Source organism: Martes martes (assembly GCF_963455335.1).
Source record: "Martes martes genome assembly, chromosome: 1".
Classification (NCBI taxonomy): Eukaryota; Metazoa; Chordata; class Mammalia; order Carnivora; family Mustelidae; genus Martes; species Martes martes.
Window position 1 is genome coordinate 154,399,775 of NC_137888.1, and position 25,295 is coordinate 154,425,069.

General features: G+C 45.1%; 1 protein-coding gene across 1 annotated transcript in view; it reads left to right on the top strand.

Moving 5' to 3' along the window:
- TRIM71 (tripartite motif containing 71) overlaps nt 1–25,295 on the top strand; it is a gene marked incomplete at both ends in the record, with an annotated part of 64,790 nt that overhangs the window by 31,750 nt on the left and 7,745 nt on the right. The window contains one exon of the mRNA XM_080817846.1: nt 13,463–13,630. Within this exon, the coding sequence (XP_080673972.1) occupies nt 13,463–13,630 (168 nt within the window). The remainder of the gene's footprint in view (nt 1–13,462; nt 13,631–25,295) is intronic.

A 25,295-nucleotide genomic window follows, 5' to 3' on the forward strand; every position in this document is an offset into this window, starting at 1 on the left:
ACACAGCACACTTGATAAAAGGGTATTGTGGCCTCAGAGACAGATTCAAGGGACTTCAGCCTGCACTAGGGCAGGCCAAGTATAAGAGCGCTCTGGAAAACAGAGGAAACTGAACACCTAGGAGGGTGTTAGGAGACAAGGAGGCTTCCCATAGCCCACCAAAGAGGGGACAGGCCAGCCTGAGACTCCCAGGTCCATGCCTTATGGAGAAGGTGGTTTTGGTGCAGTGGGATTAATGTGGTAGAAGGGAAAAGGAATGAAAACCCATGTGGTCCAGAACTTCAAAATAGACCAATTTGAGAATCTGTTGCAGCCAGTTACAGTTGAACCCAGAACCCAGGTCTGAACTGCATGGGCCCAGTTCCTAATAAATACAGTACTGTAAATATATTTTCCCTTCCTTATGATTTTCTTAGTATTTTTGTCTTACCTTTGTTGTTAGAACACAGTATATATTACGTATAGTGTAGAGAACATGTTCATCAACTATTATCTGTAAGGCTTTTGGTGAACAGTAGGCTGTACTAGTTAAGCTATTGGAGAGTCTGGATTTTCAACTGCGTGCAGGGGGCGGGGGTTCTCAGTGCCTCTAAATCCCATGTTGTTTCAAGGGTCAACTGTCTCTAGATCTCTCCTGCCTTGTACCTTGCATTTTCTGGTACAGGTGCTAGCCAGAAGAGAAGTGACTAAGAAGGCGTGATGAAGTCAGTCAGGAATTTCAGGACCCAAGTAGAGACCAATGGAAGGGTCATTCTTTTCCCTTATTTTCTTACTGAGACTTTAGATTACATAACTGATAGACCCTGGCTGTTTCCCTAAGTCCGGACTTGCAGATTTCCCCATCATAGCCTGGCTCTCCACCCCCATGAGCTCAAGAGTGTATCCTTGCATATGTGCTTGGGTAGTGGGGTGGTCAGGAGGGTCTGTTGTGCACCCCTCTGTCCAAGGCAGGAGGTCGGGGCTCCTGATGCACTGCTCACTGAGCCAGGGTTCGCATGCTGCCCGCAGGTTCTGCTAGCTTCACACGGGTGCTGTTTGAGAGCTGCCCCACCCCAACAGGCTTCATTTAGTGGGATTTCTGAGAAAGTTCCACATTTGAGACATGAGAAATGATTTCATCAGAGGAAAAAAAAACATTGTACAGGCTTCTAACACGGAGCTTGACTCCAATGGTCTTACCTGCAGTGTCCCCATACCTTGATCTTTTTTCTGATTTTATCTTAGTACTAGTTAGTGGGCCTTTCCTTGCTCAGAATCCTGCTGGCCTAGGTGTGATGCCTTGATTCTCGTGTGTGCGCTCTACTCGGTCCTTGCCAAGTCCCGTGGTAATCAGTGCTGCTTTAAGAGCACTGAAGTTTTAAATGCTTTGAACACTTGTGGGAAAGAGGGGTGAATTCCAAGGGACTAGGGCTCTGTTTCTGGCCTTTGTTGGCCCAGTGACCATTCCTGGTTTGGCAGCTGACTCTCTCCTTGCTCTGGTAGATTTATCCCTATTTGTCCCTAAGGTTCCAGCACTACCAGCCTGGTGGTCTTCACCACATCTCATCACTGAAAACTGGAATCCAGCTTTTTTTCCCCCCTTGGACCAGTTTCTGCTGGTTTGCCTCGGTTCTTTGTCCCACCCTTTGCTGAGCTTGTTTCTATTCCCCACACCGTTCTTTTAAAGGTCTTGAGATTTTAATGGAAGTCTTGTTTGAATAGCTTCCTGTGCCTACCCTACCTGTGCCCTACCTAGGACTCCAGAGGTCACTGATAGGACTCCAAGAGGGAGACCTGCCCAGTAAACTGCAGGGATCAGAGTCAGCCCTTGGCTCCTGTTCTTCTGGTGGCTCCCAGCCTGGGTGGCAGGAGGCTCTTTAAAGTTGGTTTCCTTGCTTGACCTTGCTCTGGCTAGCTAGTGCTCCATTGGCATTTGTCCATGGGACTACGTTTCCTATTGTTGGAAAAGAAGGAATGGGTACCTTAAATTAATTGCCTAACACGGGGCACCTGGGTGGCTCAGTGGGTTAAGCCTCTGCCTTCAGCTCAGGTCACGATCTCAGGGTCCTGGGATCCAGCCCTGATTTGGGCTCTCTGCTCAGCAGGGAGCCTGCTTCTCTCCGCCCTCTCCCCTGCCTCTCTGCCTACTTGTGACCTCTCTCTCTCTTTCTGTGTCAAATAAATAAATAAAACCTTAAAAAAATTAATTGCCTAACAAATGTTAACATGAAAAGGGCTTAAAAAGGACATCCATTTCTTGACAGCCAGGGCCTTTCCCCACCCCATTGCACTAGAGAGCTGTCTTGACCCCCCTCTGGAGTGTGGAGCTCAGGAACACCACTCACAGGGCTTGAGCCACGCTCCCCAGGTCATAACCTGAGCCAAAACCAAGAGTCAGGCCGTCAGCAGATTGAGCCACCCTGGCGCCCCGGTTTCTTGCCCAGTTTAGATGATACCTGACAGACAAGTCCAGATTAAAACAAAATTTCTGCAGCAGTTAAATACTTGGTTAACCTCTTGATTTGGAGGCATCGCTTAGTTAAGGAACTTAAAATTGTCTTAAAATTGTCGGTGGATGTGACCCTGTAACCTTGGACCATCAGGAAGGCCAGAGTTGGACCTTTCTTACCCAGGGCAGAGTAATTAACTTAGAAGTCCAGCCTACGCAAATACGAAACTTGCTGGAATGGGGAGAAAAGTTTTTCTTTTGAAATTTTTTGTTGTGTTGGAAGGAGAAAATAGGGCTAGTAATGTTTAACCCCCTCCCCCTTTTTTCTTTTTGGTTATTACCTCAGTCTTTGTTTCTTTTTCCCTCCCTGGGACAGTTTTCCCCAGGTGATGGGTGTGTGTACTTAAAATTCACCTGTCCACATGATCTCAGCCGCAGAGGCAATTGAAACCCCTTTTGCTTCGAGGGAGTGAAAAGGTTTCAGGTGCACAATGTTGCCCACTGTTTAAGAGGTGAGGGCTGAGTTACATGGCCACCTACAGAGTCTGGCCATTATATTAAGTCAGCCCCCGAGCACCACCTACTTTGGTCCAGATTAAAATCCTGCCTTTTGTGACCTTGTCGGCAACAGGAAAGCTGTGCATCTGTGTCAAAATCTATCTTTTCTTGTCTGGTCTAAAAATCCATAATTTATGTGGGCAGTGATCTCAGCGTTGGAACAGCTCTCTTTTATTTGCTGCTGGAAGCTGCATGGGCCACTCGTCAGTACATCAGAGGTCGGATGCAAGCCGGGGCGGACACTGAGGATTCCGTAAGGCTTTTTATGACCGCTGGCTGCCTGTGGGCTGTAAATCGGGCTCAGAGTTCTAATTTTTTCAAAACCCCTGGGGAGTTAGTCCACCTCTTGCCTCTTGTGAGATAGAACTTAAGATAATACTTACAAAAAAAAAAAGAAAGATAATACCTACAGTGGAGGGCAAAAGAAAAATAACACCCAATGGGAACATTGTGGGAAGAATGGTAATAACCTCTAAATTATGTGGGGCCTTTGGAGCAACTCATTCCTGGGCTCCACGAGTATTTGTTAGTTCCGTAGCTATGTAGAACGCTGCACCACTGAGTCTAGGCTCCAGACCCCACCCATGGACACCAGGTTGTCACTGGGAGGGTTTTCCTCCCTCACTTACTTGGGGTTTTTTTGGGGGGGAGTGTAATTTTTGGGGGGGGGAAATGAAATTATGCAGTATATTTTTATTTTTTCCACAGTTCTGATTTTATTAAAGTTTTAGAAATACATTTGAACAGTTTATAACTTATTAGAAGATAACTGAAATTCTCTGTACCACCCTTTCTTAATACCTAGTTTGTCCCTTTTTTTAAAAGTGTGGTTTTTTATTTTTTAATTTAAGTTTTTATTTTAATTCCAGTTAGTTAACGTACGGTGTTAGGTTCAGGTGTACAGTATAGTGATTCAGCACTTGCATACATCATCTGGTGCTCATCACAAGTATGCCCTTTAATACTATATTCTTTTTTGATTTTGGCTTTTCCCTGGCAAGCATAATCTTTTCAAATGCTTGAGTCTGAAGAAATGTGCAGATATACTATGATTTGTTTCTCTGTTGGTACAGAAGTTTTATTTCTGTTTTTGACCTGGAAGAATTTTTAAATACTCCAGTTTTATTTAAGTAAACAAGTTTATTCAAAACTGTGTTTGGTAGGCAGTAATCCAAAACACAATTGTGGGAATGACTGGGTGGCTCTGTCAGGTAAGTGTCCAACTCTTCGATTTCAGCTCAGCACATGATCTCCGGGTTTGTCAGACCACTTACAGATTCTCTCTCTCCCTTTGCCCCTCCCTGGGGCGGGGGCAATTTTGGCTTGTTCTCTCTCTTTTTTAAGATTTTATTTATTTGACGGAGAGAGAGCGTGAGGGAAGAGGGGCAGAGGGAGAAGCAGGCTCCCCCCTGAGCAGGGAGCATGACATAGACCCTGGGATCATGACCTGAGCCAAAGGCAGATGCTTAACCAACAGAGCCACCGAGGAGCCCCACGGGTCTGGCATGTTCCAAAGTGCCACTTAGTGTCATTTAATGTAACTTGATCTGTTGGGGGAACCCCTAAGCATAGTTGTGTCGCTTGCCAGCATCAAGAAGATACTCCTTGATTGCGGGTGTCCTTGTTAAGGCCTTCAGAAGGTGTGGGAGAAGCTCCAGGCAGTGGGCAGTAAACCCTGGGGGTCTTGGTGGGTATGGTAAACCGGGAATGTGCCTTAGGCTGCATGGGCGGGCAAAGATAACAGGGCTCTGCCTGAAAACCAGAGTCTGACCAGGAGACAAATGAATAAATAGTCCAGGAAGTCTGGGAGCTCTCCCAGGTTGGGTTCCCCAGGGACAGACGCTGGAGAATGAGTTTATCAGCAGTTGTGCTAGGCAGGGAGGAAGCAGGATGGAGGCAGGCTGAAGGAGGGCATAACTGTCCTGCCCTCATTGTCGCTGGCAGAGCCTGACTTTCTGTCTGGACTAGGAAGGATAGAGCTGCTACAGGGAGACTATTCCAGGGAAGAGAAATGGGATGAACAGAGGCTTGGCTGCCTTCCCCACTCCGCACCCCCAGAGGTGCCATGTATAGTGTCTCACACATAGTGTTTAGTGACCTCATGATTAATACTTTAAAAAATAGGGATGTCCGGCTGGCTCCGAAGATCATGTGACTCTTGACCCTGGGGTCATGAGTTTGAGCCAGGCACTCATGGGGGGGGTTGATTGATTGATTGATTTTAAAGATTTTACTTATTTATTTTTTTGACAGAGAGATCACAAGTAGGCAGAGAGGCAGGCAGAGAGATTGGAGGAAGCAGGCTTCCTGCTGAGCAGAGAGCCCGATGTAGGGCTCAATCCCAGGTGTCCCAGGACCTGGGATCGTAACCTGAGCCGAAGGCAGATGCTTTAATCCACTAAGCCACCCAGGCGCCCCGGGAGAGATTATTTAAATAAATATACATATTTTCTGAAAGGAGCAAAAAAATTAAATGTGTCTTCTTGTGACTTCACAAAGGCTCTGAGAACTGCAAACTGTAGCCCAGCGTGGGAGGAGCTGCTATCTTCTGCATGTTGGTTTTCCTGCTCCAAATGCCCATGCCTCCTTCCTGACCCAGCCCTCCCCTTAGAGCTCACCTGTTTCCAGCCCAGAAAAACAACTTTCGCTGTGTCATCCTTTTTTGTCTCTGACAGGCCCTTTGTTGATTCAGATCTACTGCTGCACCCTCAGCTTTATTTATTTATTTATTTTTAAGATTTTATTTGTCAGCACAAGCAGGGGGAGTGGCAGGCAGGGGGAGAAGCAGGCTCCCCGCTGAGCGGGGAGCCCAATGTGGGACTTGATCCCAGGACCCTGGGATCATGACCTGAGCAGAAGGCAGATGCTTAACCAACTGAGCCACCCAGGAGTCCCGTGTACCCTCGACTTTAAACAAAAGGAGATGGCTATGGTAAGAAGAATTTATGAACCTATTTTGTCTGTGACTCTGGCAAAACCGGAAGGCATTGTGTGCTTTGGTTTCCAGGATGTCATTGTTCTCTGGGGTTTCATCTTTAACAATCAGTGCTAGAGGGGTTTTCTCCCAGGATGAGCTCACTTTGATAATTTTTAGTAACTCTGACATTCTGGGACCATAAATTGGGTTATTTCTCTTTTTATCAAATCTGTAGGTAAGCTCAGCCAAATTCAGGCATTCAGTTTGGAAACAGTTTACTCATCTAATTATCTGTGCCTTTTTATTTGGTTTTTAGCTTTAAAAGGGTAATGATTCTGGTTTTGTGTATATCAGTATCAAAAGCTGTGTGCTCAGGCAGGGTCCTTCCAGGGAGAAGGAACAGTGTATATGAGGTCCCTGAGACACGGGAACATGGCAGGGTTGCAAGAATATAAAATTGGGGATCCACGTCCCTGCCACTGGGGCTTTGGGACTGGTCCCACAGCAGGAAAGCAGGTGATAGGGAGGGGAAGGAGCTTTTATTTATTTATTTTTTAAAAGATTTTATTTATTTATTTGAGAGAGAGAAATAGAGCACAAGGGGGGGGTTGTGAGAGGGGAGAAGCGGCTTCTCCCTGGCAGGAAGCCTGATCCTCCATCCCAGGACCCCAAGACCATGACCTGAGCTGAAGGCAGATGCCTAACCGCCTGAGCCACCCAGGTACCCGGGAAAGGAGCTTTTATTCTATTTTACTTTTTGAGGGAAAGGAGCTTTTAAAGGGTTTGATTAAACCTTGTGAGTTGGGGTCCTGCTAAGGTGGTAGTTGGTGTTGGAAAGAGAGGGAACAGTGTTCATTGGAGGTGTGAAATTTTCTCCTAAAAGGGGAGGGGCGGGGCACCTGGCTGGCTCACTCAAAGGAGCATGTGACTCTTGATCTGGGGAGGGGGTGTGAATTCTAGCCCCACATTGGGATAGAGATTGCTTAAAAAAATAAATAGGGAAGGGATCATTGGTATGGCTTTGGGGGTGGCCCAGAAACCTCAAGAGAACAGCACATGACTTTTCAGGATCTTCAAAGAAATCTTTCTCTGTTGGTACCAGCTGCTGCATTGAGTCTGAAGCTGTTAGAGCCTAGAGCTTAACAGTGTTTCTCTCTATTTTCAACCCTTCCTTTTCAAGTTTGCCATGTCCATCGAGCCTAAACATTTGGTCTGGAGCTGAGTAGACTGCTCTGGCTCTGGTTTGGCTGGGGCAAAGCACTTGGACACCCCACTCCACCAACAGGTAGTCTTGACTTAATTTAGCTTGGGAATGAATCTCACTCAGCTAGCTAGCCAGATAGGCAGCCCAGATCTTTTACCCTAACCCTGCGGTCAGATGTGCCTCGACATGTAAGGATTTCTTAGTTTAGAAAGTTAATATTGTGTATATACATATGTATTAAGGAACAGCACCACAAAAATAACGAGTGACGTGCTTGAACTCTCACACTCAGTGGTATAGGTAAAAGTCATAAATCATTTTCATGCCTGTTTGGGTTTTGCTGCCAAATAGCTTATGTAAACACTTTCGGTTTCCAGAGCCTGTTGGATTTTGGAACTCCAGAAAGGGCATCGTGGATTTGTATGGGACCTCAAAGTGTGTGTCACTGGGTGTTTGAACAATAAACTCTGGGACTAATAAGTGTTATTTTTATTCTTAACACCTCTTTCTGTGTACATTGTCTGAGACGCCTTCCACTGTCCACCACTAGAGACACCCCCAACTAGCTGCTGTGCCACCCCTGCCTCTGCATTTGGGACAATCTCCTTAGCAGCCACTGAGGATACCAAACCCAAGGCTTGCTTCATTGCACCTCCTCTGGGCTTCTTTTCAGTCTCATGTCCACTGAAGCCTTCCAGCCAAGCGGAAGTGGACCTTCACTCCCAGTCCCAACATTGACCATCTCATCTGGTGTCCCCCTGCTGGCTTTTTGTGTGCGTTTTGTCCTGTCAGGAACAGAACCTGGTGCTTGACAACCTTCTTTTTTATTTGGGTCGAGGTTGATCAGACTTAAAGTTCGAGAATCCTTACTGCCCACCCTTGCCAAGTATATTTTTCTTCTCTCACATCAGGTGATGGTAGCGATTGTATATATTGCCAAATTGAAAGAAATGGATGTGTATAAAGAACAAGGATAATGCAATACAACACTGCTTGAGATTTTTTAAAAATCAGGAAATGGCTTAAAAAAATTTTTTTTAAGGAAATGGCTTTAAAATTCTATCAGCAGGTACTAATTAAATTAGTTGTGGTATATCCGCGGGCAGCTTGACCCAGAACACTCTCCAAGTTAATACAGTTACAGTTAACTGCAAAAAAAAACTGGTATAATAATGTACTTGTATTTGTGTCTTGAAGAAAATTCAGAATACAGAATGTGACATATTTTTAGATGGTTATGCAAAAAAGTAAAAACATTGAGTTGAGAAATGGGAGATTTTTTAAAAACTATTACACTTAATTCATTTTGCACTAAAAAATGCATATATGTTCCCTAGTATTTTTTTTTAAAGATTTTATTTATTTGACAGACAGAAATCATGAGTAGGCAGAGAGGCAGGCAGAGAGAGGAGGAAGCAGGCTCCCCGCTGAGCAGAGAGCCTGATGCGGGGCTCGATCCCAGGACCCTGAGATCATGACCTGAGCTGAAGGCAGAGGCTTAACCCACTGAGCCACCCAGGCGCCCCCTTAGTATTTTTTTTTTAAATAAAATTTTTATTTTTAAGTAATCTCTGCACCTGCTGTGGAGCTCAAACTCAGAACCCTGAGATCATCACATGCTACGAAGTGAGCCAGCCAGGCACCCTCCTAAAATTTTTTTTAATGCTTCAGCACATCTCGCCTCTTCCTGCCCCTCTCCCTCCCCTTAACGTGTCCTCAGCTCAGATCCGACTGGAGCTGGTAGTGATTGTGCATGCAGAGGGTACAGATTCCTTTCTTTCCCCTTCCCTGGCCCCCAGGTCACAGCTCTGGAGCAGCACGGGGCCAGAGATGGCAGGAGGGACTTCTTTTGGTTTGGGACTATGGTTTTGGAGCACTGGCATTCTGTATATTTTCCCTAAATCAAGTAAAACCTGATTTTGATGTGATTTCATAGACCTAGTTTCAGACTGGCTGGACTGTACTCCTTGAACTTGGTTTAGTGTTTTGGGTTTCTTTTAATAGGAGAGAGCATTCAGGGTGGCGGATACAGGTAAGACTTTTGGTTGTCACCCGCCATCCTCCACTTTGTTTCTATAGTGGGAAGCTTAGAAACCCTCCTGCGTGGCCAGTGACCTCCTTTTGTCCAGGCCTGAGTTTGTGGGAGGCCAAATGTTCTCGGTTGTTTGAAGGGACGTGAAAGAAAATCTCACAGCACCTACTGGTTTTCCATCAGGGCATCTTGATGACGAGGAGCCTCTCTGTCCTTTCAGTTGACATTCCTCAGTGATGTGGGTAGTTCTATTTAAAACTGGAGGCTCATTCTTTCAGGATGCATGGTGTGCTCTCTCATATAGGAGTCCCCTGTTGGATCACAGGTAGTATAAAAAGTAGATTCCAGAAACGCATACACAGTCTTGTTCACTAACAGAGCACTTTATTTAAGCACTGGCTAAGGTAAACTTGCCAACTTGGTATTTTTATTTATTTATTTTTTCGTTCCTTGTTGGATCACAGGTAGTATAAAAAGTAGATTCCAGAAACGCATACACAGTCTTGTTCACTAACAGAGCACTTTATTTAAGCACTGGCTAAGGTAAACTTGCCAACTTGGTATTTTTATTTATTTATTTTTTCTTTACCCTCCCTCCTTCCTCTCCTGCTGGGCCCACATTCCTAGGTCTTTGTCTGTGCCTGGTATTTTAGAAATTATGGGAGAGGAAGGCAGTGGGTGGGGCGTTCTGGAAGCTGGGGGCAGGGAAGAGGTTGGTCACTTGCAAGGTCAGAGGTCGAGCCTGCTCCATTCAGCTGGGGCAGCCAGATTGTCGCCAGGCAAGGGGGGAGGGTGGGGTTGGAGGGGGCGTGTCTTGCATCTGCCCGGGAAGCCCCAAACAGGCAGCTCCAGGCCCTGGAATTCCTGCTGCCCGAGGACCACTCCTACCCCCCCTTTCCGGAGCCACAGTTCATGGCCTCTGCCACATTTCTAGCCCTTTGGAAGACATGGGTTCCAGTTTATTCTTTTAAAATAATCTTCCAGCTGTTGCAGAGAGAATTGTACCCATGTGCACCCTTACCTATGGCCCCTGTTTTCATAAGCTCCAAAACTGTGGGTTTCCGTCCTTAGAAATTGCAGGTAGAGGAGATAGGGAGCTTCCAAGTGGTAAGTGAAATCTTCCCAGAGTTTTATGCCAAAGTTTAGGTAGACTGTTTATAAAAATTGACCATATTTTCAGTTTCTGGACACTGTTTTAAAAATCAATAGTTTATTAATAACAAACACCACTGGGGCTATGCTGTTTACTCACCCATATCTTTTTATTGTCAACCAGTGTGGTTGTCCCTACAGTCCTCCTCGAATTGCAGAGCACTGGCACCTCCAAAATCACAGTGTGCTCTAGGCACTTAGAGCTGCATCAGTCCTGTGAAATGATGCCAGGCAGGACTGCGTCCAGAGACCCTGCTGCCCACTTGAGAGGTATCTGGGCTCTGGGGACTAGGTATCTAGAGGGGCCCAGTGCCACGGGCTTGGGGTACCCTGCTGCCACACGTTCTGACCAGGATTTCTTTTCTGGCTACTTCCTCTGCAGAATACTTTTAAAACCTACCATTTGCAGGATATCGCCTACACAGATACATCATCATCCATACACACATACATCATCATCCAGGCTCTGGACTGTAAAAACCTAAAACCCAGAAAAATCTCCTTGGTTCCTTACAGTCACATAACTGGTACCTGGCTTCCCTCTTGGCCCAGAATTATTTCAGAGCCTTTTGGTTTGTGGTGTTGAGTTCTGGGATTTCAGGGATGGAGGTAGTCTCCTGAGGCACTTGGCCAGACCTCTGTGTCTCCCATATGAGACATGCCCAGTCCGGTGACTGCATAGATGTCCCCATGGGCAGATGGTGCCAGGCTCGGGCTAAGAGCCTCAGGTTCTTTTCCATTCACTGTATACTTGAGAGCCGTTATGCTTGCACAGATGAAAGAAAGCAAGGGGACTCCACTCAGTCCACACAGAGACCAAGAGGAGATGGCTTAGCTGTTTGGCAGGGGCAGAGGGCAGAAGGTTTGGAGACATGTTCCATTCTGATTTAAAAGAAACCTGCAGATGGGAGATTTTCACACTTCCCCAGAGGGTGGGAGTGATGCCTTTATGCCCATGACAAATGGAGGGAGCAAAGGGAAGGCATGGGGCTGAGTGTTGACACAGGAGTGGGGCTTCGTTTAGCACCACATTGTAAGGAGAGTGTCCAGGAATATGTCCAAGTTTATCCAGATCAGCATCTTTTGATTAGTATTTAAGGTTAGCTTGAGAATTTTAGCTTTTTCAGATTAGAGGGATTAGATCAACCTTAAATGGTGAACCTGTTCTAAAAAGCAGTTGGTCTTGGGGCACCTGGGTGGCTCGGTCGGTTAAGCGTTTTCAGCTCAGGTCGTGGGATTGAGCCCTGCGTCAGGCTCCACGCTGAGTGCTTGAGATGCTCTCTCTCCCTCTGTCCCCCCTTACCCCCAGACATGAGTGGTCTTGAAGGCAAATTGCTGTCACCAGATTTCAGTCTCTCGAGGTTGCTGGGGAAGTACTGTACTGGACAAGGGGTCCCGCTCCAGTCACAAACCTGATCCTATTTCCTTCTTACAGTGTGGAGCCCATAAAACCCGTCATATCAGAACCATTTCCTAGAAATAGGAGCATAATATCCTAAATCTTTCCCCTATTTCTGAATCCAAAATTTCCTAGAGAAGCAAGCATAACCCATGCAGCATCACTCACCTCCCTTTTAACTCTGAATCCTGAGTGGAGTAGGCCTGTTTCCCTGACTGAGCTCGTTTCCTAGTGGATGTGCTATGTGCCAACATGTTGGTTAGTTAATAAAATAACCTGAAGCGGGCGGGGGTTGGGGGGGTGCCTAGGTCATTATCTGCTTGGTCATGATCTCACCAGGTCAGAGCTCTGCACTCAGTGGGGGGTATGCTTGAGATTTCCCCCACCCTCCCACCATAGCACGTGCTCTCAAATAAGTAAATCTGTAAAATAACCTGAAGAGAAGAGAAGCAGCATTCTCACTCCTGCCCGGGGGCCCTTTCTGTGTCAGTCTTTCTGGTGGGAACATTGCAGCTGTCCCTCCCCACTCCGCGTCCTGTAACACTCTGCTGCTTCTGGGCTGGGGTGAGCTCCTGTTCTGTTCCACAGAACCACCTTGCCTCAAGTCTCATTCCCTGTACTCCAGGATACCTAGTAAGAAGCTTAGTGCTCTTAAGAGTGGTGTCAGGCCTGTCTTGGAACCAGCTCTTCAGAAGGCTCGCATTGGCTTCCCTGTTCTGCCCCTGCTTGCTGTGTGGCCCTGAGACATCATGACCCCTTGTCTTCATCTGGGGATTAAGCGTATTGTGTATGGGAAGGCAGCCCCTCGGATACCACGTTCCCGCCTGTTACGTGTTGGCTGGCTTTCCCTCACACCCAGGTGTACCCGTGGCAAATTTAAGCACTGCTCTTCTTGAAAGCAATCCAGTAAACATTCAGAGAGTGGTGCTGAGTGCTCCGCTCTGTGGAGGGATACAGCTAGACTGGCCTAGTTTCTGTGCCAAGGAGCTTTTGCTCTTGAGAGCTCCTCGTTGATCAGCAGGTGGAGGTCGAGCCAACCCTTCTCCCCTCCCCGAATGCTGGGCCCCAGGGAAATACAGAACATCGCATAAAGCAGTTCTGTCAGCACGGGCTGCCTGGCAGGGGCGGCTCCGTGGAACAACTTGGCAGAAAGAAGAAAGACAAGAAGCTGGCTGACCTTACCACTAACTGCCTTCGCTCCAGAAGCTGAAGCCTGTGGCTTGCTTGAGTGTCTGGGAGAACCGTGCTTTGCACTTTGGGCTAATCTCCTTGATGGGGAGGGTGGCAGCAAGCTGTGGTGTGAGGGTGGTTAATTCTGGCTCCTGGCCGTGTTTCACAGACCCAGAGGCTGGGGTGGCAAGACAGATTTTTCTGGTATGTTTTTCATTTGGGCCCCCAGTCTCAGACCAAGGAAACACAATCTTAGAGCTTTTCTGGGGAATTAATCTGAGATACGGGGGAAATTTCTTAGGCAGGAGGATTGTTTTATTTCATCTTTGCCTTTGGAGTGTCTCAGTTACACTTGGGAGTGAAACTGGAGTGGACAGACGACATTGGCTGTGTTTTTCCTTGATTTGGCCCCGAGGGGGTGGGATGGGAGGGCAAGTTGTGCTCATATTGACTGCACTGATCCCTCTTTCTATAGGGGTGTGTCCTTGCTAATTTGGGAAGGAGTTGGCTGAGGGTCTGGAATCCACAGAGCACCCAGTGTCTGTCCCCTTCCTGCTAGTCCCGAATCTCTCCTTAATGGCTGTACGCCCTCTGGTCTGCAGGTGCTGCATCTGTACTGTGACACCTGCTCGGTGCCCATCTGCCGTGAGTGTACGATGGGCCGGCATGGGGGCCACAGCTTCATCTACCTCCAGGAGGCGCTGCAGGACTCGCGGGCACTTACCATCCAGCTGCTGGCCGATGCGCAGCAGGGCCGCCAGGCAATCCAGGTCAGTTCTTCCCCATCTTTTTTCACCTGTTTCCCTTGTTCTTTCTTGCACAGAAGACCTTTCCCGCTCCCTTTTAGATGGCATGTGTAGATTACCCGGCAGGCTCCAGTGTGTGGAGGCCATGGAACAATGACCCAGATGAGCTCATGGGACATCCACGCAGAGTAATCCCTTGGGGAGATGGAGAGTTGGGGAAGATGGGAGGGGTGTGGCAGAAGTTGACCAGCCGGTCAGGGCTTGTTGCAGACACTTGGCTGGGCCCCCACCACGTCATCTGCCAGTTTCTCATCCAGCCCTTTCCCCAGATACCAAGTGGGCATTAGCATCCCTCAGTCAGGACTACAGAAAGACTGGGTTCTTAGTGCTTTCCAGACAGGGAACCTCTGCTGTTCAGATGGATTTATCGGTGAAAATTCAGTGAACAACAAAAGTTTATCTCCAACTCTTCCCTAAGTAATGAAGTCCCACTCTGGTAACTGAGACCTTTGCTTCTGTTGAGTCCCTGTGCCTTTGGGATCAGGAAGGGACATGTGTAACTTTGGGGCATAGAATAGCTCTTAGTCAAGTGGTGGCATGCCTGAAATGATTTAAAATCTTCTCTTGGTCCAGGTGAAAAGGTTTTAAGAAGGGAAAAAGTCATGAGATGTTTTCCTTATCTGGTAGAATAAAGGTTAAAAATCAGGAAACATTGCTAATTGTTGAGCAAAAATTGAATGGAAAACTGTTAATTACATTTTTTTTAAAGATTTTATCCATTTATTTGACAGAGATCACAAGTAGGCAGAGAGGCAGGCAGAGGGGGGAAGCAGGCTCCCCGCTGAGCGGAGAGCCCGATGCGGTGCTCGATCCCAGGACCCCGAGATCATGACCTGAGCTGAAGGCAGAGGCCTAACCCACTGAGCCACCCAGGCGCCCCTGTTAATTACATTCTTAAGAGTATTTGAATAAGTGAATGGTTTAAAAAACAAGATACCCCTTTTGGGGAAATGGTGAAAAATTGATCACATGCTCTAAAGAAGGAGCAGAAGGATGGTGTAGATTTTATTAAGTTTCTCAACAGCTACCATATTCTTTTTTGGTAAGATTTTATTTAATCATTTTTAAAAAATGTATTTATTTATTTATTTGACAGAAGAGATCACAGAGAGGCAGGCAGAGAGAGAGGGGGGAAAACAGGCTCCCCGCTGAGCAGAGAACCTGATGCGGGACTTGATCTTAGGACCCTGAGATCATGACTTGAGCCGAAGGCAGAGGCTTAACCTACTGAGCCACCCAGGTTCCCCCAGTTATCATATTCTACGCATGATACTGAGGTCTTCTTCTTTTTTTTTTTTATTTAAAAAAAATTTTTTTTTAAATTTATTTATTTGTTAGAGAGCGAGCGAGCACAGGCAGACAGACAGAGTGGTAGGCAGAGGCAGAGGGAGAAGCAGGCTCCCCGCGGAGCAAGGAGCCGGATGTGGGACTCGATCCCAGGACGCTGGGATCATGACCTGAGCCAAAGGCAGCTGCTTAACCAACTGAGCCACCCAGGCGTCCCCGCATGATACTGAGGTCTTCTTTCTGAAGAGTCAGATTGTCTGATATTCAACTCCTGTCAACTCTCATATTTGAGAGTCTGTGTTTCTGCAGTGACTAATTCTGGCATATTCTTAGGCCAGAGTGGCCTGTTTTCTTTTTCATGCCTTCAGAGTGGCTCTTGGTTGCTCATAAATTCTTGTTTTCCAGCATCCCCACTAGTGCATAGTTCTGTTTTATTTCTGTCCTATTTCAGTGAATTTGTCCCCGTGGATGAAGTGGCTGGTGGCTTCCCTTTTTATCCCACTGCCATTAGGCCCTGGTCAAGTTGCCTTACGGTGCTGGTGTCTCCTGGGCTCTGGCTGCTGTCAGCATCACCTGGGGGAGCATAAAGACCTCCTGTGTCTGGGTCTTTCCCCTCAGATTGTGGTACCAGCCCCTTTCTCTCCTTGGAGATTGAGGACACTCAGGGGTCCTTGAAACATGTCTGAGAGAGTTGCTGATGCTCTCTGCTTCTTGGGATCTGCCACTCTGGAGAAAAAAGTGAGTGTCATAATTTGCTAGAACCTTAAAGAGATCTGTGGTTAAAATGATGAAATCTCAGGGAGGTGCAAATTTGAACTTTTTGTGGAAAGAAGAGAGAAGCTGATGTGCAGAAGATTCTGTCTGCAGTACTTAACTTCCTACAGCAAAGTCAGTGTTAGCAGAGAGTCTGCTGTGTGAGTAGTTAAAACACCTGGGGGGCACCTGGGTGGCACCTGGGTGGCTCAGTCGGTTAAGCATCTGCCTTTGGTTCAGGTCACGATCTTGGAGTCCTGGGATCGAGCCCCTCATCAGGCTTTCTGTTCAGCAGGAAGTTCGCTTCTCCCTCTCCCTCTCTGGTCTCTCTAACTCCCTCTCTGTCAAATAAGCCAAATCTTCTAAAGAAAGAAAGAACGAACGAACAACCAACCAGGGATGAAATTCAAATGTGAGTTGGTACTACGGTGCCTGATGGGCATTATGAGTGGAGGAGCCAAGTGGCAGGTGAATATTTGGGCAGAGGTGGAAGGCTCAGCTTGTTTAGTAATCTGCATGGCCACATCCAGGCACACCCGCTGAACATCAACTGCATGAGTTGTGAATTGACTTCTTGAAGTCCTTGCGTAACCTAAGAGCGTGTGGGGAGAGAGAAGGGTATGCTTTTGTGGCTTTTGGTTATAATTCTTCAGAACCTACACTCAGCCAGTGATCTAAAGATTGGGGTAGGATTGGCTACCCATTTCTGTCTGAATGTTCTTACCAGGTTCTCAATACATTGTCTCTTCCTGAGACTATCCGGGAGCCCTCTAATGAAAGTAGAGCGGTTCCTTCCTGTTCCTTCCTGTTAAGGAGGAGTTCCCTAGGTGTTGGTAGAAAAAACATGGCCCCTCTTTCCCTCTGAGTTTCTTCTCTGATGTTGGCACTTGCCTTTGGGGGTAGGGAAGTTGATGTAAAGCTTGAGAACAAGTTAGTTTTGTTCCAGAAATCACTGCCTGAAGAGCCAGTTTGTTCTGTGTGAGTGGTAGGAACAAGCTGACCCCAAGGTCAGAAGTAGGTATGACCCACTTTTCATTGTGAACAAGTGTTTTGCAAATGGGTTCCTTCTACAGGTCACTACAGTCTGTTGTATGTCATTGAATCTGACTGAATGAGAATGGGGAGGAATTTACATGTGTTCAGTGAATATTTTACTGAGCCTCTGCTTTACTGAGGAGGAATACAGTTCTGAAAGCTTCAGGTAGATTTCCTCTCTCAGGGACTCATTTAAAAGTCATTTAAAAAGTCCTCCTGGAAGACATTGGAAAAAGCAGCTACTATCTAGCATAGGTCATGCTTTTGTTTATTTATATAAAGAGATAATGAGACTTGTGTGTGAATCTACAGGTGTTTTTCCTCTTTTGTTGGTCACTAAGCAATGGAAAGGATGACTGATACTGAGATTTTGAGAGATTCTCCTCAGGGTAAAGAAGTGACCTTGAAATGCCAGGAGAGGACACTGCTTGGGGGTGGGTACCTAATGCTTTAGGCACTTTATTTCTCTTCTTTTCTGTTCTTTCCCTCCCCCCTGCTTAAGATTCTATTTATTTATTTGTCAGGGAAGAGAGAGCGCACAGGCAGAGGTGGGGCAGTAGGGGGAGAAGCAGACTACTCACTGAGCAAGGAGCCTGACCTGGGGCTCAGTTACTGGGACTGTGGGATCATGCCTGAGCCAAAGGCAGATGCTTAACCGACTAAGCGGTCCAGACATTCCCAGACACTTGATTTCTTCTTGCAGTTGGCCTAAATATTAATGAAGTAAATAGCCCAACCACATAATTTTTATGTTGCCACTTAATAGCTTTTGTATTAAAGAATGCAGCAGATGGTATGAAGACCAATTCTGTTTTTAATATGAATACTGGAGAAAGAAGGAGGAACATAGTCAGTTATAATAAAATTTGGGGGGAGCAGTAAGTTATGTTAACATACACATATAATTGGTGCCATGCCACCCCTACCCCCCTTTAAAAAATCACTTAATCCATTTAAGCCAAAATACAGAATGATCATAGGGTAAGAAGGGATTTTGATTTCTTTTACAGGAAACCTTTTTTTTTTTTTAAAAGATTTTATTTATTTATTTGACAGAGATTACAAGTAGACAGAGAGGCAGGCAGAGAGAGAGGGGGAAGCAGGCTTACCAGTGAGCAGAGAGTCTGATGTGGGACTCAGTTCCAGGACCCTGAGCTGAAGGCAGAGGCTTTAACCCATTTGAGCAACCCAGGCGCCCCTACAGGGGATTTTTAAATCGCAAGTTTGATTTGGAAGTCATTGGTCTTTTCAGCTGTTCGTTTATTCTTCGTAGTACTACTAAATAAACAAGTCATTTGGGAGCTTTTATTTTATTATTTTTTTTTTTCATTTGGGAAATTTTTTTCATTTCATTTTAAATATTGCTTGTTTATACTGGCAAATTGACAGATCCAAGAAATAGAGTATATATTCTGTAAATAGGCTTTATGTTTTGTTAATAAGTTAAGTAGACATTAAACTAAGAGGTGATAAAGGCATAGATTTAATAGATTTAAATTATGATAGCAAACACCAGAATAAAAACCTAACTGAGATAAAGTATTCTTACATGAAAAGGAACGGGACCAGTATTTAAAAAAAAAAAAGATACCCAAACTGAAGGTAGATATAGATTAAGTACCTAAAGACACAAAAGCATTCTAAGATTAGAAGTGATACAGGAAGGTTGTAAACTTGTGCATTTTTTTCAAATTTTAAAGTAATCTCTGCACCCAATACTGGACTCATTCACAAGTCCGGGATCAAGAATCTCATGCTCTTCTGACTGAGCCAGTCAGGAACCCTAAGAATTTGTGCATATTATTAAATGGAGAATAACTGGGGCACCTGGATGGCTTAGTTTGTTAATAAGCACCTGACTCTTGATCTCAGTGGTTTCAAACCCAGCATAGAGCCTGCTTTAAAAAAACAAAACAAAACAAGACAAAACAAACAAACTACTGGAAAATGGGGTTTTAAATTTTGTTTTAAAAACAAAAAATGTTTTGTTTTTAAAAAAACAAAACAAAACAAGACAAAACAAACAAACAAAAAAACTACTGGAAAATAGTTACTCTGAGAAGACCACAGTAGTTAAGTACAGCTTTTAGGAAGGAAGGCATGAACGGGTGAAGGAATGAAAGCAATGCAGGCACCTTCCAAAGGGACAGTCCAGTTACTTAATGCAAACGTAACACAGGTATATTTACCTGAGCAGTAGGCCGGTTAAAATGACACCAGAGTACTGTTTTGGATAAGTAACGAAGTATGTACATGACACTTAATCTTTTTGAGAAGGAGAACATGTTTTGAACAATAACCAGAGCTTTAAATATGGCAGGAACTTGCTCCTCTTTAAGGAATCTCCAAGACCATGTCCTTTATCCTGAAGGTGTGGATCGCACCAGTGTAAATGGTCAGCAATAGGAGTTGGGGATTTTTAGCCCCTTAAATTCGTAAAATGTTTATGGTCACATTATAAAGCAGTGCTGACTATAATTAGCAGACCCTGAAGTTGCTTCAAGAAAAATTACTTAAAACAAGTACCATGCATAGGGGCGCCTGGTTGGCTCAGTGGGTTAAAGCCTCTGCCTTCGGCTCGGGTCATGGTCCCAGAGTCTTGGGATCGAGCCCCGCATCGGGCTCTCTGCTCAGCGGGGAGCCTGCTTCCTCCTCTCTCTCTCTCTGCCTGCCTCTCTGACTACTTGTGATCTGTCTGTCAAATAAATAAATAAAAATCTTTAAAAAAAAAAAAAAAAAAACAAGTACCATGCATAAAAGATTATGGGAGGGAATAGAAATAGGCCGAAATATAAATAGTGGTGTTTTACGGATTATGGTGGAACTGAGGCAAAATTTTTTCAGCTTTCTTGAGGAAAACTGATAGACCGTGAACTGCATATATTTAAAGCATACTAACATACACTCAACATGTATTTCACACCTGAAAACATCGCCATAGTCAAGGTTTTAAGAAACATGTTCATCACTTTCTAATATTTTCTTAAATTCTTTTTTTTTTTTTTCATTTTAAGATTTTTATTTATTTATTTGACAGAGATACAGCAAGAGAGGGAACACAAGCAGGGGGAATGGGAGAGGGAGATGCAGAATTCCCACTGAGGAGGGAGCCCGACTCGGGGCTCCATCCCAGGATCCTGGGATCATGACCTGAGCGGAAAGCAGACGCTTAATGGCTGACCCACCCAGGCGCCCCACATTTTAAATTCTTATCATAATCCTTCATCCTCTTGTTCCATGTCTCCAAGCAATCATTCATCTGCTTTCTGTCATAGTTTGGAAATTTGTTACATTTTATAATCAGGAAGGAGATGAATTTAGCCATAATTAACAGGCTTTCACTCTCCTCCCAAATATGGTAGCTTAAATATGTGATGTTTTAATCTCTCCTATTTAAAAAACTTAGTTTGGAGACACTGCTAGTCCCTAGAGAATCCCTCAGCTTCACCCCACCATACTGAGGTGTTGACATTCATCCCTTTGGCCACAAATGGCTGCTGGAACTCAAGATAACACATGTATATTCGGGACCACCAGCCTTTTATAGAGATTTCCCAGAAGGCTTGCATAACACTTCTTGTATCCATTGGCCAAAATCCAGTCTTACACATCAGTTGCAGGGGAGTTTTGTTTGTTTTTCCTTCTAAGTGTTTGTTTAAATTCTAGTTAGTTAGGGCACCTGGGTGGCTCAGTCAGTTAAGTGTCTGCTGTCCCCTCAGGTCATGGACTCAGGGAACCCCACATCGGGCACCCTGCTCAGCAGGAAGTCTGCTTCTCCCTCTCCCTTTGACCCGACCCCTGTTTGTGCTCTCACTTGTTCTCTATCTCTCTCAAATGAATAAATAAAAAATAAATCCAGTTAGTTAACATACAAGATACTGCATAATATTAGTTTCCAGTTTAGAATTTAGTGATTCCGTAACAACACCCAGTGCTCATCCCGAGTGTGTCCTCCTTAATCCCCATCACCTATCTAGCCCATCTCCTCAGCCACCTCCCCTCCAGTATCCCTCAGTTTGTTCTCTATAGTTGGGAGTTTACCTCTCTCTCGTGCCCCCCCCCCCCCCCGCATGTTCATCTGTTTTGTGCCTTAAATTCCACATATGAGTGAAAGATACTTGTCTTTCTCTGACTGGCTTATTTCACTTGGCATAATACACTTTACCCCTGTCCACATCGTTGCAAGTGGCAAGATTACATTCTTTTTGATGGCGAAGTAATATTCCTGTGTGTGTGTGTGTTATCATGTCACATTTTCTTTATCCATTCACCAGTTGATGGACATTTGGGCTTTTCCCATAGTTTGGCTATTGTTGATAAGGCTGCTATATATATACCTCAGGGTACGTGTATCCCTTCAGATGAGTGTTTTTCTATCCTTTAAGTAGATAACCTACTAATACAATTGCCAGATCATAGGGTAGTTCTATTCAACTTTTTGAGGAACCTCCATACCGTTTTCCAGAGCAGCTGCCACAGTTTGCGTTCCCACCAACAGTGTGGGAGGGTTCCCCTTTCTTCGCATCCTTGCCAACATCTGTTGTTTCCTGTATTGTTAATTTTAGTCACTTGCTGGGGAGTTTTTTTTTTTTTAAGATTTTATTTATTTATTTGACAGAGATCACAAGTAGGCAGAGGCAGGCGGAGAGAGAGGAGGAAGCAGGCTCTCTGCAAAGCAGAAAGCCCAATGCGGGGCTCGATCCCAGGACCCTGGGATCATGACCCGAGCCGAAAGCAGAGGCTTTAACCCACTGAGCCACCCAGGTTCCCTGGGGAGTTTTTATCCAAGTTCACTATAGCCTTAAATAAGATAGACCTTTCTGTTACTTTTCATCTGATATTAGTCAAAAGTCAATAGCCATGATAAGGGTGACTAGTCCTTTACTGGACATAAGTTGCTTTCATGGTTAAAAAAGGAAACATTAGCACTCTTCATGTTAAAAGTGATAGATAATATACCATTTAGAACAAAAAGTAGGAGGACTAAGCTTAATGACTTAGCATATATTTTTTTTAAATTTTATAAATATAAATGTAAGTTCATCTAGACTTTCTGGACTACCTTGGTTCCCTAACTTCTGTTTTTGTTCAGTCACTGTAATAGACCATGTAACCTGCAGGAACTCCTTGCGGTGATGGAAAGCTGACCACAAGGAATGCTGAGAATGCCTTCTATTTTATATGAATTTATATAAACTAGCCCAGAAAGTAGATAAGAAAACTTCTTAAAATTGTTATTACAAATTACTGTTACAAATATGGAAGAACAAAATTTAATTGCTGCGCTCAAGATCCCAGATCTCATTAACCATAGGCCTTCTGTTTTCATCAGTAAGAATTAACAGTCCCTGTTTACCAAGGGCACTGAACACAGGCACTTTCTGTAAATAATGCCTGAGGTTTGGGTGTCATTCTTTCTGTTTTGCAGAGAGAAAACTTTTCTTGAAAGAGATTAAGTAACCCTCCAGAAGTCACATTAACAGTGAGTAGAGGACTTGCAGTTTGAACCCAAAAATGACGATCAACTCTCATATGGGAGGTAGTTGTGCTCCCGCCTACCCTCTTTCTCAGCATTTGCGCACGATGTGTACAGATGTGAGGAAAAATGGTTGAAGAATTTTAATACACCATGACCTATTTATTATTTTTCCTCTGCTGTCTTAATTAGGATCCTTGGTTGCCGTAGAATGAAAGGAGACGGGCAGCTTCAGGTGATTGGGTAGGAGAATATGGATGAATCAAGCTTCAGGTGTTTAGGAACTCGGACCTTGAAGCCAGCTCTCCTGTTACTTAGCTCTCCCGCTCTCCATGGTGACCTCATTCTTGCTGTTGAATGAACATGGTTGGCGTGCATGGGCGTCTCTTTAGTCTTGTACTGTTCCAGCAAGCCATCCTCAGGGAAAGAGTGAGTTTCTTCTCTCCTCTCCTCTTCCGTTTTGGGGTGGAGGAAGAGAGGTTGGTACCCCCATTTGTAAAATTTCAGGGAAGGGCCCTTGACTGACTTGGCATCCTTCATTCTTCCTTGGGCACCATGCCTGGATGACACTGAAGCGCCCTTTGGACCAAATGAATAAGCATGAACACATCCCAAAAGTAAAGGCCACTGGCCAGACCAAATCTGCAGGCAGGTTGACATTCTTACTAACTTTACACCACCTTTAATGAGTATCTGTGACCTTTTACAATAGATCTGAACTCGGTACAACTTGAGACTTGTGTGTTTTCATTTTCTTGCTTCTGTTTAAAAAAAACTTTTAGGAGCTCCATTCCCTTTCTTCAGCCAACCAGGGATGTTTATCCATTACTAAATTACAAGTGTCAGATGTACAGTTGACTGTGAACCACAGTTCCTAACTCTGAGAAGATTCACTACTTGTCTATATTTAGCTTGAGAGGCTTAGTTCTAGAAAAACACCCGGAAGTAAATTCTCCCAATTAATTCTATTTAGTTCTGTAAAAAGAACTTACCCTGATCAGGGTCTAGAGTTACTTAACCACAAAGGAAGCATGAACGATGTTTGTAGCGTTCCTCATTGGTGTTGTAAGGGTGCCCACTCATTTTTTTATTGCTTTTTAAAACATTTTGTGACTTTCACTTTGAGTCTTCCTGGAAGTGTAACATTTTGGCCACTTTTTTAATTAGAGCTTTTCATAAGGTACACTGATCCTGTGGGGCAGGTATCTGTAATCACGATCAAGAATATAGTTGCTCCCCTTGGGACGCCTGGGTGGCTCAGTTGGTTAAGCGGCTGCCTTCGGCTCAGGTCATGATCCCGGTGTCCTGGGATCGAGTCCCACATCGGGCTCCTTGCTCGGCGGGGAGCCTGCTTCTCCCTCTGCCTCTGCCTACCACTTTGTCTGCCTGTGCTCGCTCGCTCTCTCTCTAACAAATAAATAAATTAAAAAAAAAAGAATATAGTTGCTTCCCATATAAAGAGATCCTTGATTTTTCACTTAAGACACCATAGATTGTAATACGCACGTTTATTTTATATGCACATAATAAAGGGAAAAGCCCACTGACAGTTTTAAGATGAATCATAGTTTCAAAGGTATTAAATGTGATAAAATTACAGTTCATAGAGTGAGTGATAGTAGTTCCCATATCTGGTTTTGTGATCTGTGAGTTCATGGATGACATTTGCACTCTGTCATCTTCTGCCTGTCAGGACACTTTCCTTTTCCTTTTTTTAAAGATTTTTTTTTTTTTTAAATTCATTTGACAGCGGGGAGAGAGAGAGAGAGAGATGATCAGACAAGCAGGGGGAGTGGCAGAGGCAGAGGGGGAAGCAGACTTCCCACTGAATGGGTTGCCAGATGTGGGGCTCCATCCCAGGACCCCAAGATCATGACCTGAGCTGAAGTCAGAAGCTTAACTGACTGCACCCCCGCCCCCAGGCGCCCCTATCAGAACACTTTGAGTACCAGTTATCAGGCCTCCCCAGGTTCCCCTAGCAGACATCATGAATCGCATTCTGTGCTCTTGCCTCTGAAACCCAGGCAGCCTCCCCCTCCTCCATACTAAGTAGTCTGCACTCAGCGGGAATGCACTGATTGGTCTGCCTGCATTGAGACCCTCCGCTTTGAGCTGTTTGATTGGATCTATTAACTTCTAAAAGGCAACCCCCCACCCACCCAGGGCCCATGCTTATTGGGTATTTTTTATTTTCCCTCCTTATTGCAAATTGTATATTTCTGTTTTTGAAATTTACTTAGCTCTTTTACCTGTCTTTTCCCCACCCCACCTGCCCCTTGTTTCCTTCAAATGCCCTGTTTAGATAATGGGAACTAGTTCAGCAGGTCCTGTTCTGCATATCTTGGAATGCAGTGCTTGACAGGACTGTGTATGATTTGGAAAAGAAAGCTCTATTTTTCGTCTCTGTACATAGGGCTTTTATGACTCTTAACCCTAGGAATGATCCTATCCTTGCACACTTGATCCCTCAAATTACAGAAGGGGCTTTGTACCCCTTCCAGCTGATTGAAAAATGGAAGAAATGGTTCTTGTCCTAGAACGGGAATTCCAGGCCCAAGGGTCTGCTGGAGACCTGGCAGGAAACACAAGGGAGCAAGCCTGGCTAGGAGACATTAGGGGGAGAGGACAGTAGAAAGACGTTTGCTGTGTAAACCCACTTACTACACAGAGGGGGTGGTCCCTTGCAATCTCCTGTCAATTCTTGCCCTGCAGGAATGTAGGCCTGTTACTCCCATTTCTTCTGGTTTTTGTGGAGAATTAGTTTGATAAGTCCTATGGCATTGGTATAAATAGAAAGCATTTGGCTGCTTCTGCTTTCCATTGAGGAAGCTTGAGAAATAAATGGACAGAGGCTTGGTTGCCTCGGTCCTGTATTGACTCGGACACCAGCTGGTGCCCTTGAATACTGATACGTCCGAAGACAGGGTGTACGGGTTATAGGTTCTCTCCCTTGCGACCGACCCTTTCACACTAGTGCCCTGTGGTTGGTGCTAGGGCCCTTCAAACCACAAATCCGGACGTTGGGAAAGGGGACTTCCTTCTTCCGTTTGACTTCCTGTTCTTATCAGCAGCAGTTTT